Source organism: Melanostigma gelatinosum, assembly GCF_949748355.1.
Source record: "Melanostigma gelatinosum genome assembly, chromosome: 20".
Lineage (NCBI taxonomy): Eukaryota > Metazoa > Chordata > Actinopteri > Perciformes > Zoarcidae > Melanostigma > Melanostigma gelatinosum.
The window spans coordinates 18,258,624-18,275,134 of NC_136653.1; the positions used below are offsets into that span (position 1 = coordinate 18,258,624).

The 16,511-nt window shown below is 43.6% G+C and overlaps 1 protein-coding gene across 1 annotated transcript; it reads right to left on the reverse strand.

The window, feature by feature from the left end:
• Positions 1 to 8,336: 8,336 nt before the first annotated feature.
• tmtopsb (teleost multiple tissue opsin b) lies at positions 8,337 to 16,093 on the reverse strand (the record flags this gene model as incomplete). Its single annotated transcript, XM_079292386.1, is given in 7 exon segments — positions 8,337 to 8,343; positions 9,294 to 9,466; positions 12,107 to 12,114; positions 12,117 to 12,292; positions 12,294 to 12,337; positions 13,415 to 13,500; positions 15,748 to 16,093. Coding segments are annotated over 7 exon segments (840 nt in total).
• Between the last annotated feature and the right edge of the window lie 418 nt (positions 16,094 to 16,511).

Genomic DNA, 16,511 nt, shown 5'->3' on the forward strand with positions numbered 1-16,511 from the left:
TTAAATACTTTTGTTCTACATGGAGACCCGTCCACACTGGAGCGAGAGGTCTCTGTAAAATAGGCCCGTATAGTATAATAATATTCATGATATTTAATATGAAGTAGTACCTTGTAGAACCTTAGAGACCCACATACACCCAACATTAGTGATTGAGACCATGAACTCCAGTTTCAGGTCTTCTTCAATACAGCTTTAAATGATGGCATGTGGTCTCATCCCTTTGTGTGTGTGTGTGTGTGTGTGTGTGTGGCTGTGACAGAGAAACAGATTCAGAGCACCTGGTCCCAGTGGTCCCAGTGAATGAAAGCTCTGGTCTCTTACCTGGACTCCTGCCAGCGTCTGCCTGTTTTCTCTTGGTCTGCATTACCAATGTTACTACATTTGGAGCTATTTCTTTACTTGTTTTCTTTATTTTTCCTGGTCTAAGAGCCGGGTTATGACAAAAGTCAGATCGTGTTTTTTGGGATCAGATTTTTCACCCCCTATCGGACACTCAGACCAACAATGATTCATGCCTCCACCTGACGGAAATCTTGAGATTGTGTTCCTTCGGGGAGAAGGACCTCTGCTCCAAGACGTGTGAATCAGCATTTCCAGTACCGTGGAGATGCCAGCATGCATGGACAGGAAGAAACCTGTGCGTCACCCTCAAACAGAGCTGGAAAGATCTTTCTCGACATTGCAAACAAAAGGTGAGAGGTCAGATTGTGTCGTCTGCTGCTATCAGGCTAATTAACGCCGACGGTAGACGTTTTGAATGAGCGGCAAACCGCCAGGACGCAGCGCCATAAACATAACCTGCAAAAATAGATATTCAAATAGTTTGAACCCGGTTATTCAAATAATAATTTATTTAGTTTCTGTTCCCAGTGTAAGGCAAGTGTTTAAAAGTTTTGGAAGGCCATGTTCAAACACACACACACACACACACACACACGCGTGCTCGAGGGCCACGGCTCTGAGGATGTCGCCTGCCGAAAAACTGGCGACAGGTTGTCGTGGCAACCTTTGTGTGATAGATGTCCCCGCCTCCCGCTGTCGTCTTGGCGACGCTCTGGTGTTTATCTTGCCATCCTTCGCCCGGAGGTCTCATTCATCATCCGGCTGCTCAAATATTAATCACTTTTTTAAAAACACTACCAGACGTGTGCGTCCTGGATTTTGTTTTTACTCTTTCATGTCCAGTTTGGTACATTTTTCCAAACTTTGCTTCCATCCAACAGTGAGCAGAAGCAGCGTTTGCTCTCCGTCCCTCTCTGTGCGTCTCCTTTGTCCCATTTACGTAAAGTAAAGTAATGGAACGCTCTGAAAACGTAATCTGAAGGGCCACGACACTGGAGCAGCAGTTTGCCCACATGGTAAGTCCATTCTAATAAAACGTGTTTGAATATGCAGGTGTGTGTGTGTGTGTGTGTGCGTGTGTGCGTGTGTGTGTGTCTCTTTCTGAGTGCGCTTTCTAAACTTTCCATGTTTGGTCATGAAGCTGTGCCATCTGGAGCTACGATGCCTCCGGTTCATGCGTGTGTGTGTACACATCTGAACAACAGCTGGTTAAAAGCAGCAACAGATGGCTCCTCCTCCTCTCTCATCCTCTCTCCTGGGGCCCTTCGCATTCAACCCTTGTTGCAAAGACGAAGTGGAGGCGACGAAAGCAAAAGCAGTAAATATAACTATGTGCCAACATGGCTGTGATTCATTGGAAAATGCTTATGTATGCGCCTGCAGACGTTAGAGCCACAGCGTCTTTGAGGAGAAACAACGTCCCACGCAGCTAGATGCCAGTGTGGTGAATGCAGAAGGATCAAGCTGTGTGCACTCCAGAACCGTGCAAGCCCTGCGCAGCACTTCCACATCCTTGATGCAGCAGCGCCTCATCTCTGCCTGGAGATCCAATGCTTCTCCATGAACTGTGTCACACCACTTAATGAAAGTCATTTAGTCACCGTCACACATCTCATCATACCCGTAATAGGAAGGATCGAGGTAATGGCTACTTAGTACTCGTTCTCCCTGTTGTTGAACTATCCCTTCTCCAGACCCTCAAAACCTGAGGCAGCAGGTGTTTTCCACGAACGCATGGGTAGAAAGCAGAATATACAGTAATTGTCAAAGCCAGATGTGTTGTGCGTAATGAATGTATATGTTACTGAATCTATATTTAGGTTGTCTGTAAAGCGTCCATCGTACATACAAAATGTGCCTCATGCTTGCCTTCATGATACCGATTCTTAAAATCAAAAAGAAATGTAATCCGTTTGCGGTTCTTCTGCTTTACAGGGCTCAATGAAACATGCATGTGTTTTCCCACAGGCCTCACCGGTCTGTCATTGAGATACACGGTATGACGCAGAGTACTGCTTCTGGAAGCTTGTGTTGATCTTTTGCAGATGACTTTACATTTCTAAATGAACCAAAGAGCTGTGGGGTGAGCTGTGGGGTACCACAAGGGTTCATTTTAGGACACTTACTGTTTCTTAAATACATAAACGATCTTTGAGCAGACACAATATTGCCAATATTATTCGCAGATGATGGTAATCTTCTTATCGCTAATACAAATGTGACTCATTAATCAAGCAAACACTGGTATTCTCACATATTCAAAATGGTTTCAGACAAATAAATTGGCATAAAATGTAAAAAAAAATAAAATCTTGTCACGGGGCATGATGGAGGACTCAAGCGCAGACAGTCAGATGCAGTGAGAAAAGGGTTTTAATGAATCACGAACACAACAGGGAATCCAAGGACGAGACAAGAGACGAGGGGGGAAATCCGGCAGGACGAGGCAGGGCAGGCAGGCTGGGAAACCGGGAACAGGACGAGCAAACGGGCGGGTAGGTATGAATGCAAACAATGAGCTGGCCGTGAGTGAGTGAGAGACTTTATAAGTGAGGTTTATAAAGTGGTTTGAACAGCTGAGGGGAGTTGTGCTGATGAGGAGGGAGTGCTTGATTGGAGTCAGGTGAAGGGAGTTAGGCTGATGCTGAGGGAGTGAGGAGGGTGAAGCGACACAAAGACACACAGAACCACACGAGGCAAAGCCTGATCGTGACAAATCTATGTTGATTATATGTGCAGTGAAGTTGTATTGTTATTCGAAATTAGTCTACGGTCATTAATTATTCGAAAAAAGTATATTGACGGTGAAGAAGACATCAACAAGACTTGCTTTTTTCACCGTTTCTTTGCCGAGTGAGCATCATGCGCTCAGTCTCAATTGTGTTATTTTCTGTTCAATGAGAAATTCATGCAGTGGCCCGAAATAATGTAGCAATACAAACATGATCAGGACAGCTAAAAACATGTAGAGTCACAAACATAAACGCAAGCCACCCAGCGGCAAAGGTTTCCAGATAGACAATAAATATTTGTACATTTTAATTATATTTTGCTGTTGCAGCAGCATTGAAGCTGTTTATTTTGTCCTTTTATACGTATTGTTGCCTTCCTGCAAGCACATCTTTTGTTTCCACACCATTTCTGTGTATCCAGTGTAGACACACTGTTACATGACAAGTAAAAACAGAGTGCATTCAGGCACGACACAGATATGTCAAGGACAATGGTGAGGATGTTTTCATGAGGCGAGGATGAGCAGCAGCATTCGTCCCCATCGTCGTGGGCAGCCGCAGGATGGAGAAAATGACAAAAGTGGGAGGGATAATGGAAGGGAGTGAACGGCAGGGCAATAAGCAAGTGCGACGTGTCTCTTTGACCATTACATGAGCATGTGTAGGTCTGTGTGTGTGTGTGATTGAGTGTAATTTGCTGTCACGAGTACTCTCGATACTCAACGTGCCCTTTGACATTCTCCTTTGGGAGCTCATTACGAGCTCCTAAAAACAACGAGGCAAACACTGACTGAATGACAAGAGAATGAATGTGGATGTGTTTGATTCTTGTTTACAGCAAAACATCACGTCACAGCCGACATTACAGATGATCAGCACATGGACACGACAAAACAAAGAGAGGATCGGACAGTAAGACGGAAACATAATAATCATAATAATAATAATAATAATACTACGACTACATTTTATTTATATAGCGCTTTTCATGACACTCAAAGACACTTTACATTAAAATCATCATATATTAAAACAATACACTAAAAACAAAGTACACAATAATAGTCACACGTTAAAAGCAGTTTTGATGAACATGATGACAGAACACACAATTATCTGTTGCTTGAATGGAAACATAGCTCATTGTTGCAACGAAGGAAACATATGGAATATCATCGTTTAGCTCCATCACCTTGAATTTTTATTCAGAATTTGTATGCAAATTATTTTTATCCAACCATTAGTAAATCAAAAAAGGATGACTGATATACTGATATACTATACACAAATATTTTAGATCACTTTCCAATCTTCCAACTCATCACGATTGATGTAAAAATCATTCCAAATAATACAAAATAAAAATAAATAAATACAATCGTCTCCTTATGCTGCGTTCACACCGGTCGCGTTGATTTTTTCAAAATCGCGTCCAACGCGCCGCCGGTCGTGTTCACACCAAAACGCCGCAAAATCTCGTAGCGCCGGAGAGGGGGCGTGGTTTATCGTCCTGGAAGCCGTTCACCTGGCCGCCATTTCTTTCCGCTTTCAACCGTGAAAGGAATAAGGACAATTGCTGCTTTGTACGTGTTGTGGAGGTCCCTCAAACGTCGGAACGCCGTCATGTCTGGTTCATAATATTGTTCAGAGGAGCTCCGTGGATTGTATCGCGCTGTATTCACTGTCTAGCAAGCCACCGGTCGCTGTTTACTACAGCTGTAGGAACACAAAATAAACTGATTTGGCTGTGATTCAACGGCAATAAACCGACAAAAAGGGACTCCGAAATAACTACGTAATGATGCCGATTTGTAGGCTACTTGTCTTCTCAATGGAGCTCTGATGGATCGGTGCTAGGCTATGCTAACATCGTAGCAGCTCCACCAGCACTCAATAACGTCACGTAGACGTAAATACGGCAGCGTCTATTCATTGTTTGTACCGTATGGTTTACACACACACATGTGTACACATAGTTTGGTCCGGTCTCTGTTGATATGAGGTATCGTAGAGCTCTGGGTGAACACAGACGGCTGCAGGAAGCCAGTGATGACAGGGGGAGCAACTCAACGCTGATAGGCTATCGCGCCACAGCGTCACACGATTATGTCGCTGAAGTTGACCGCGTCCACCGCACTGCAATAACGCGTCCAACGCGCCATCGCAAAATCGCGGCGCGCCAGTCTCATCGCGTCTGTGCATAGACTTTGTATGTGATCTCGACAAAAATCAACGCGACCGGTGTGAACGCAGCATTAGAGTAGCCCAAAACAAAGTTCACCAGTGATCAGTTCAAGAACTCTGCAAGTGATATCAAAGCTACACGGACGGTTATCAATAAATAACTGCAAAAGAGAAAAACAGCCACAAAATTCTCTCATAGTTTTCAGACGGAAAAACCATCGATCACAAATCCCTTTGATATCGCTTTGCAAGTTAAACGTAGGAGTCGCCATTTCTAAAAAGATTGGCAACGATATTCCAGCAGATTCTTAGCATTGATACAGTTTCTATTGAAAATCAAGGTTGTTTTTCTGTTTCTAGAGAGCCGAGATAATTCCCTCGCTGTGGATTGAGACCCACCTGTTATAATTGATACATCTAATAATAGTAATTTGAGGTTTGAGGTTTGATATGAGCCTATAATTGTTCATTAGTAACATGTCAAGTAAAGGGAATTTGGTCATGATGCTCCACAGAGGAAGCACATTTATATATCCTTTATAATTTCTCGGACAGAATACGTTGCTTTTTCCAAACAATTGTCATGGATGCAAATAAAACTAAGAGGGAATTTCAGTGTGCTTAATGTAAAATGGGATTTAGAGAATGCAGAAGCTCAGATCCCGATTTTAATAAAAATCAGGTCAATCTATTCAGCTTGTACTCTCGCGCAAGTAATTTATTTTAATGATGTCCTTCCACATGACAGGGTAGCTTATTAAAACACTAGCAAAGCTGTGATCGTCATGACAGCATTTTAGCTTCATCTCCATGTTCATTTATTTTACAAGCTCAAACCACAACATAACTTACAGCCCTTACAATTATCATGTTAACATGCTCTCATAGTGCACGGCCCAATTTTAAACAGACCACTGCAGATTATCTGTAATATTTAAATTGAGTTGTCATTGCGGGAGTTTAAATTCTGGCTTTAGTGTTATTCTAAGGTTTTGCTATTCTTAAAAGGACTGACATGTGGTGGTGGAAGCAGCAGACACTGTTTGCAGGTCTTAATGTGGATTTGGTTCACCGAAAGTCGTCGATTCAAGCGACCATAACTTCATTTAAAAAAGAAATAAAATCTTAAAATCAAGATGTTAGGGTTCCCCTGCTCTCAGATAACATTTAACCACCATTGCCTAAATCCTGAGCTTCAATACCATTTGGACTATACCATTAACACCAGCTGGAGGGAAGGATCGATCCATGAAAGGTAAATGTAAATGTCACTTCAGTGACAGCTGAATTCATGAAATCTTTTTCACAGATTACTTATCTTTCAAAACTTCAGTATTTCATGATAGGAGATAAAAAGCAGAAAATAGAGAACAAATAAATAAACAAACACACGGTCGAACTCGCCTTCCAATTCAACCCACTTGATTGAGTCCAATAAGTCTAACGAGCTGCAGCTGCCACACTTTGGGCACCTGGTTGATTACACTGCAGCTCACCTGGACTCAATTAAGTAGTGGACCTCAAAGAAAAAAGATCATGTGTAAAAGGATCCAAAAGAGGTCGTTGAAAAACAATTGATTTGACTGAAGCAGGAACTCAGGTGGCATTGCAGCACACAGTCTCTCCATAAACATACAATATATTCGCGTACATATACTGTCAAACCAGGTAACATTCAGTAACACACACTCGTGAATATTGCATGATGCCCTACACCAAAATATTGCACATTCCCATAATAAAAGCTACAACAGGCCTGTTCGGCATCTTCCACTCGACTCTGACTACATTCTGCACATCACAAAACCAATTTGAAAATCCCTCTTTTTGTCAAGCTGCTGATGAGGATGCATGTAGTGATTTCTTTTGTGGAGAATTTTCCAATATGACTTCTGGTAGGATTGGATCTGGTCCAGTTACAAATGAGACAGCGATGTGACGAGAGGACATTTCTATCTCAATCTAATTATAAGTGAGTCAGATGAGGGACACGCTAAGGACATGTCACACAATCAATTATTAATAATGGAAAGAGGGACACTGTAAATAAGCTCATCCTACTCATCTTCAGCGTGTGGGTAAAAGTGAATCTACATTTGTTGTAAGCTGTGTGGTCACACTAATGGTCCTTGGAGTTAAATTAATGAATTTAAGCGACTTATTAATATTAAAAAAGACTATTTGATCGACACTTATAGGGCCCGGGGGCAACAATTTGCCTTTGGGCGACAGCTGCATGCATTAAATATCACAACCTGTTAATATTAAACTTTTTTCTTTATAAAGGCTCTAACTTTTATGGCTGGTAACACTAAAAACTCTCGTTGCCATGTTGATAATTATCCTGCTCCGAACCCATCATGTGTTACCTCATCAACTGGATCCTTCAGGCGGAACGGGGTCCAGCCATGCGTGACAAATCATTTCCTGCAAAAAATACACTCGGCCATGCTTCAAAAACACACAAACCTGAACATAAGCAAGTCAGAACACGCATGCAGAGCAATTTTGAGTTTACTAAACCAGAGACATGAGCAGAGTCAGCTGTTTGTTCAAGAAATACAATTACAGGATTTTTTTTTTTTCTGTGTACTGCTGCGACATGTTTGTTGGAAAAATGATGGCGTGCCTAAAATATACAAAACATGACATAACCAGCTGTCTGCTACTTGCCTGCAAATCTGACAAAAATCGGAACACTGTGTCCTGACATCCCATCATTATAATTAATTATACAATATCACATAAAGGGTACGGCTGCTCGTTTGAATCTCTGGAACCGAGTCAGTCCATGGTTCACTCTTTAGTGTTTTGAATTGCACCCTTGTCAGATAGACTCAAGCACACACACACATGCGCTGTTGACTTTTTGCCTGTGTGTGTGTGTGTGTGTGTGTGTGTGTGTGTGTGTGTGTGTGTTTGCAGCCCCGCAGCTCATTATTCATTCATGGCCGTCAGTTGTGATATTCTACTCCAACTGCTGTTTATTTTTCACCGAGACGAAGGCTGTTATGTAGAGCATTAATCTGTTCGCCTCCCTGTAAATAATGACCGTGTTAATAATTCATGGATTAATCAACATCTGGAGGAAGAAGAGCAATATCAAAATTGACACAGAGCTCCAGTTTCTGAAGGACAGACACACACACACACACACACTGAGACAAAGAAAAAGGATGGAGACAGTCATATCTGTTTGTGACATGATTTAATTTGTGTAACATAAGCAAATGAAAATACATTGGGAGACAACACAAAACTATGTTTCCACTAAACAAGGAGAAACGGCAGATTTAGAAACATCACGATAATGTCCCTCATAACACAGTGAAATGTCCCTTTTTATGGCTTTCAGCATCGACGACACAGGGCCTATTTGCAGCAAAGTGCATAATAATAATAATAAGGCATAATAAAAATCTTCTCGGTTCTAAATTACATACAATTGTTCAACACATCTTTAATACTCTGTGTCAAATCCTCAAACATCAGGCATGGAAATGGGGTCCGGACAAAAAATGCTTACCCAGTTCTTCAACCGAATTATCGCAGAAAAAAAGAGAGAATAATCCTGCTAACAGTAGCTACACGCTTGAGCCGACAAAATATCTCATTGCCGCCGTTTATTGAATTGAATTCTCCACCACAGAACGCTGTGCTTCTCCAAATTGTTCCTGAATAGTTTCTCAGATTTAAGAAGGAGCATTATTTAGCAACGATACTTCATCAAGCAAATCCTGCACAAAGCGTGACCGATATTTCTGTGGGGTTATCTGAAGATGAAGCACTATCTGTAGCCCTATTCGTCTATACAGGGCCTCTGGTGATTGGTTTGTGAATTGGAGACGTGCGCCCTGCTCGTCACTTTACTTTCCGTAAACCTTCAGCTTCATGTTGTTGTTGTTGTTGTTGTTGTTCCTCTGTTTCTATTCCCTGTAGTGATCCACCAGAATCAGTTTGGGTTTGGGGGTGTCAGCAGAGCGTCGATACGATATAGATGGCGTTGGGGTCGGAGACACGTGATTGGCTCACCTTTGGACGGAGTTGGCCGTGAGCAAGACGGAGGAGGGGGCGGGAGCCGACACGCGGCGTTCTTTCTCCCGGCGGCCGGTGCGGAGCGTCTCGGTCGGCCGTGAAAATGTCTTTACGGTGGAGCCTCGCTCAGGTGTGGAGCAGCTAAGGAACGCCCTGAAACACCCGTAGAACTACACACAAACAGGATTACTGGCACTAGTACGTGTGCAGTATTAATAGCAGTTAGTATTAGTCGATAATGGGATTAATAGAAGACACCTGGTTGTAAAAGCCAAGAAATACGCCTTACGTCAACATGAATAAACGCTTTTAAAGGAGACTTGACCAGTAAATCAGATGAAAGTAAAGAGGTAGGATGCTATCAATAGTTCATCATTGTTGCATCATGATTATGTATGAGTACTTTGGTTCCACTGACATCCTTCTTCCCTCCTCCGTGTTGGGAGTCCAGCAGACAGCGTGCTCCCCTGGATAAACGTAGTGTACTTAGTATACTCTCTGGTTCCACACGTATACTTTAAGTCTACTACATTTCTCCAGGGCGCCGCAGTTCAAACGGGCGTGAAACGCGACACCTCGGTGCATCTCATTACATCGTCGGAGTGTTTCCTCCCAGAGATTGATGTGACAAATGAGACCAGTTGATGCTGCCTTTGAGCTGAGATACTTTAGCGGTTGGCTGAAGTATCATGTATGAGCCAATTCATTTTTTGTTACCCCGAGGAAATTATGCATTAGCAGCATTAGCACTCTGTTTTTAATCTTCCAGTGTCCCAAATCCCAACGTATTAATAGCCTTGAGAGCTGCACTTGGACGGGAAGAAAGCTGTTGATTTAGTGGAAGTAGAACCCCAGGGGAAGGAAAAGGAGTAGGTGTGTGACGAGAGGGGCGTTGGAAGGAGACAGGGATGTCTATGGTGAAAAAAAGAATCAAAAACAGAAGAATCGAGAAACAACAGGACAAACTGACGTCATGACGACACAAACCGGGATCTTAGAACTGAGGAGTGACCGAATCCTCACCTGCCAAATCTGTGTGTGTCTTTAAGGCAAACCGACACGTGTGTGTGCAATAATATGTGCTTGTGTATCCGTGACTCTCGTCAAAGTCCAAAAAAGCCGCCTGGTGATATTTGTCAAAGGTTTGTTTACGTTTACATTTTATTCTGGCAGGAAAAAGAGAAAACGTTGCAAAAGAAAAGCTTTTGGTTCTGATCGGCACGCCAGTTTTTCAGATAATATCATATTTAATAAATTGCTCATTTGTTTTGCTTGTAAAACCTTAATATGTATCGTAACCCAAGCTGTAGTACAGTAATAAAGTACAATACTTTCCTTTCCCTGTCATGATACATTTAGAAGTACGTAGATAAATGTACGAAGCGACTTTTCAACGCTGCAAAACATGAACATGACCACTCTGAAGTTCAACATTCATTCACAGAGAGATACCAGCATGTTCATGGCAGTGAAGGTGTGATTCCCATGACGACAGCTGAGGTGCGGAGCATGAATCCGCGCAGCGCTTGAAGTCTTCAACTCGCCTCAACACACTGCTGCCATAGTTATGGGCTGGGAGGAACTGAAGACTGAAAGTGCCACACAGTGCGGCTTCCTGTTCGTTTATCTGTGGCCCTGACAGCTCAGTTAGCAGCTCAGTTAGCAGCTCAATCATCATCTCACACACACACACACACACACACACACGCACGCACGCACGCACGCACACACACACGCAGAAAGGCTTCCCGTCCGTCATCATCAAAGAAAGTTAAATGTCTCCTGATCTCAAAAGTGACAAAGAGGAGACGGACTGAGGTAGAAGCAGATAAAAGAGTGTGAGACGAAGGAAAGGTCACCGTAACACGAATCTAAATCAGAGCCGCGTTACCTTTTGGAGATTATAAAGAACTTTCCTCCTCGTCTCTCTCGTCCCGCCCGTCATTGTTCTCCGGCTCTACCTGTCTTTCGTCTGATGTGTCTGTTTCTTTCATTCATTCATTGCTTCTTTAACTGCAATTTTCTATATTTTATTCCGTCTTTTTTTAATTTGCCCCTCTTTTCCATTTTCCTTCTCTTTGTCACTGCTTCGTTCTTACTTTCCAACTTCTCATGACTCTTTCCTCCTCCCTTTCCCCTTTCCGTTCTTTCATTCTTTGTTCCGGTCTTTCTTCCATCATCCTTCTTTATTTCTTGTCCCTTCTTTTCTTTCCTCCTTCCTCCCTCTCTCTCTCTCTCTTTCTTTTTTACTTCATTTTTATTTCTTACCCCCTTCCTTCACTGACTTTTCTTTCTTTCTCCCTTTCTTCCCATCATGCCTCATCTTACCTTCATATTTCTGCTTCTTTTTTCCTTCCCCATCCCTCCTCTTCCCTTCTTCTTCTTTTTTGAGTCATCCTATCCTCCCTTTTCTTTCTTCCTTTTACTTACATCACTTTTTCCCTCCTCGTCTTCACTTTACGCTATTATTTTAGGAATTGGTGGTTAACTGAAAGACTACAAAAGTCACGAGAACTACAAATAAACACTCCCAGTACTCATTGCACACTGTTTTACTGTTCTGTTTATTATTATTATTAATAATATTATCATGTACATGAAGCATAGAATCATGCAGGAGCTGTCTGCTCTGTGATGCTTCTATCTGTTTGCTGTTATTAATTAAGCCAGTCTCATAATGACTGTGGGAATGACTTATTGAAGGTGAAATGGTGCCCAGAGCACCTTGAAGGTTTGCTCTGCTGTCAATTAGGACGGCTGGTGGCATCAAACCTCCTCTTTCATTCTGTTTCAAAAAAGTGATACCTCACCTGTTTTTCATGCATATATGGATAAAAGGGTCGATGACAGTGGAGAACTTGGCCAGCAGCGACGGCGCGATGGTCGCCTCCGGTGTCAAAAGGTCTCGGGGGCCGATTGTTGCGAGCAGAGCAGCCACTCCGTAGGGCAGCCAGCAGACCAGGTAGCACACCACCATCACGACGACCGTCACCAGCACGCTGCTCCCTGTGGCGCGTCACCGCTGAGCTCACACCGCGCACCTGCCGGAGGAAGAAAAACAACTTCATTCGTGCAGTTTCAACAGCTTGAACTCTAGTTCATTCAGCCTGAAAGTTCAGGAGACACTCTGTCAGTGTGCTCTGCAGCTGGGGCCAGTTTAAATAAAATACTACAACCACCATACAAGGTGTAACTCCTGCTGTGTGCGTCGTGTCTCTACAACAATCAGCAACGGTTAAGTCTAAACGTCAGTCTCGCAATGAAGTAGAAGTCTCCCTGCCTCCCCCCCCCCCCCGTGGTTCTTCAATCATGCTGGAGAGGCGACACTCTTTAGGTGATGCAGTCAAATTACCGCTCCCATAGGGAGCCTTCAAGCATGAACAGAAGCTGTTTCCCCTTCTTATCTTGCTCTCTGTAACTAGTCCAGCCTGCAAAACCCCGATGATGGAACGGTCCGAGCAGAAGTCACCATTTATTGGTCTCACACTGCAGTATAAGTCATTTGCAAAAAAAAAAGGCGACAGACTCCCTATGTCTCCGTCTGCTAGGGACAGAAGCTCGTTATAACCAAACACCTGACTGAGAGGAGAGACGCACACAATCAATACATCATTCAATACATCGACAGAGAGATCCGACGACAACAACACAACTGAATCTCGTCACGTTTTCATTTCAAGGAGCTGCAATTTAAAGCCAAACCATCACGCCCTCCTCTGCCAACATACATATTGAATTAGGAAAGTTAAATACTCGTAAAATAAGGCAATATAATAATATTAATGAAACTAAAGTCGGTCCAAATTCTTATTGTCTGATAACGGTTAGACTGTTAATTATTAAAATCCTTACAGTCCCTGACGTTGGCTTTGATTGGGAACATGGCCCACGATGATTCCCCACCATGCCTGTTGATAGGTTTTTCACCCGAGGCTTGATTCTTCTTCACCCTGCTCCAGAGTGGTGCGGAATAGATTTATGGGAAATGAATGACCCAATGTCCTACGCCAGAGTCAGCACGGGAGCTAATCATCTTTCATTGTCTCCCACTTTGCTCTTCTCTCTCGCTCTCTAAATTTGTATTGCCCTCTTCCTCCCTGCGTTAGTCTCCCCCTCACCTCGGTCTCCGTCTTTGCTTCTTTCTTTAACATTTGTGCCAAATCAGACCTTTTCTCACCAAATATTACTGCACGCTCAGAAAAACCTCCAGCACACAAAGAGAGCGTTTCACACGCACTGACTGCAAGTAACGAGATGAATCTTGTCATATAGCATCTTAAAACTCCTGCATATAATTGGAGGCGATTGGTGAAACCAACTAGTTAGATTAGTCGTGGAGAACGATGATCTTTCAGGTTTCTAATTCATTTTTTTACTTTTTCACGTCTGCACAACAAAAGGGAAAGTATCGAGTGACGGGTGGGGAAATGCCCTAAAGCATGTCATCATGACATTGATTTTCTTTGTGTTTTGGACTGTTGATCGGGGGACATTCAGCGGTCTGCAATGACGGAACGGAGAAAAGCAATTTGAGTCTCATTGGAGTAGAGGGAAGTCAATGCCACTTCTGTCAATGTACAGATCAATGTAACCGTTGCAGCTCGACACGAAGCAATGCATCCTTGGATTCAAAATGACACGGAGTATCCTCTTCATGTCGGAATGAGTTGGTTTTCACAGCTGAGAAGCCGACTATTTATGAAAGTAAGGCATATGCTGTGAGGGAAACTGTCTTGTGTTACTAATACACTTACTCCCTGTAGATGTAAATGTAAATGCTCCCTGCTTAATTTCATGCCAGTTAACTGAATGAATTTTATGATCACATCTTATTGTTATAAACAGAAAAAAAGTACGCAAGAAAACATGATATAATATCAAATAACTCTCGGCCGTATTGTCCCTACTATCCATCAAACTGGTTTTTTTTGTCCATTAATCCATCTTCCACTTACATATCGGATATTCCAGACATCCCTTGCTCCAGCAACGTTTCCAGGCTTCCTGGGGAACCCCAAGGCATTCCCAGGCCAGACGAGATACATATTTCCTCCAGCGTGTTCAGAGCCATCCTCAGAAGAAAGCTTAATTTGGCTGCTGGTATCCGCGATCTCATTGTTATGGTCACTACCCCAAGCTTACAAGCGTGGGTGTTGGTCGAAACTTGGATGTAGTAAATCGAGAGCTTTGCCTTATGAATGTTTTCCCTCTTTTCCACAATAGTCCAGTACAATTCCCACATAACTGCTGACACCGCATCAAACCGCCTGCCCATCTCACCATCCATTTACCATCACTTGTGAATAAGACCCAGCGATACCTTAACTCCTTTGCTTGGGGCAGTGACTCGCTCCCAACCCAGAGGGTGCAATCCACCATGTTTGTCTTTGTGTACAGTATATGGACAAAACTACATACAAGGACCAGATGGCAACAACTCCGGTACCCCATATTCCCTCAATACCCCCCCCCCCCCACTTAAGTTAGCTACGAAGAGAAAATCATCTGTTCAGTGAGAGCATGAAAACGCTGACAAACATAGCAGGATCACCCCCCGATCAGCTCTCTTCTGGTTGTCTTCGCTCCAATGGCTAGAAAATTAGGATCCGAGTTTCTTGAACATTAATCAAGACATGGCAGTAATTATAGGGAGACTGTCCTGAAACTGAGAGGTCACAGGTTTGATTCCCAGCACTGGTGAAGAGCTCTGTCAACAATCCTGTATGCACACATTTTAAAATCAGACACAACCCCTAAGGATCAAGACAAGAACCGAACAAGATCAGAATCATTATGTCATACTATCAGAAATGCTTTTTCCATGTTTTGTGATTTTTCTGTTGTTGTTGTTGTGTCCATCTGTTCTGCATCTCTCCTCTTCCCTAAAAAAAGTAAATTTAGCTCTGTGACCAAGTTCGAACTATGACATTACAATATTATTTATGTCTGCAGGAATACATAATGAACAGCGCGTTACCTTCACAACGTAATAGGACTGTAATTGAAATAAATGTCACATCGAAATTGGTTGAGAGGATTTTAATCATACTGCTCATCTGCTGCAGGCAATGACATTTCTTCATGCTGCTACAGCAACATATGTCATAGAAACTCTACAGTAACCGATTTAATTATAAGGGAACGTGCTGCTGCTTAGCCTTACAATCATGAAACGCTCTGACTTGTGCTTCCTCTCTCGTTTTGGATAGAAATGCATGGTGTGCAGAATGGTCATATTGAAAAAGAAAGACATTAGAGGGACCAGATTGTCACACTTTTAGCAACATTTAAAGTTCATGTTTGAGAAAAGAAGGCAGTGTCCAAAACTACACAAAGGCTCTTTCTGACCTTTTTTCAACGCTTAAAAATGAGATTTAAGTCGTCAATAAGTAACGTTAGTGTGTTTCTTTGATAGTGACACACACCAAAGAAAATGAAAACAGTTGCTTACCTAAACATGCGTTAACGAACCCGTACCAAATGCACCCAGCGCGTCCGATCAGCCACCGCCCCAGCATGCTGACCAGCAGGTCGCTCGCAGAGATGCTCACCAGCAGGAGGTTCATGGGCGTGCGCAGAGCCCGGTACCGGCAGAACAGCGTGAGCACGAGGAAGTTACTGAGGAACCCAAAGGTGCCGATGAAGCCGAGGCACACCGCCACCACCAGGTGCCCCTTCGGGCTCAGGGTCGGAGGAGGGAGAGAACCGGACGCCTCCTCGTACGCGTCCGTCGCGGTGCCACCGGCTCCTCCCCCGGGCCAGTGCACACAGCTCAGGCTCACGTTGCAAACCATCATACCGGGCTGAGCCGCGAAGTTTGCACCAGCCCGAAGTTTGCACCACAGGACGGAACCATCCGGTCTCGGTGCTGTGGACTCCACTGACCCATTTGGAGAGGCGAAGGCGCACGGGGGGGTTCTCTGTTGCACCGTGCGCGCATGTGGCAGCTTTTAATAAAGGAAGAACTAATAAACGGTGGGCTGTCAAGTCCAAAACAGCTTCTTGGCGATTGAGTGAGGCTTCAGACAGCAGATGCCGGGGTCATGTTAGATCCGCCCCTCCGCCGAGCGTCCCGGGTCCAGAGAGGAGCGCTCCTTTTCTTGCGCGGCGACCGGTGGAGCGCCTGAGCTTTTCTCACTCAAAGCACCTTTTAACGCGCTGGGGGGGACGAAAACCCTCAACACGAGGCAGCGAGCTGGTGCGTGTATGTGCGTG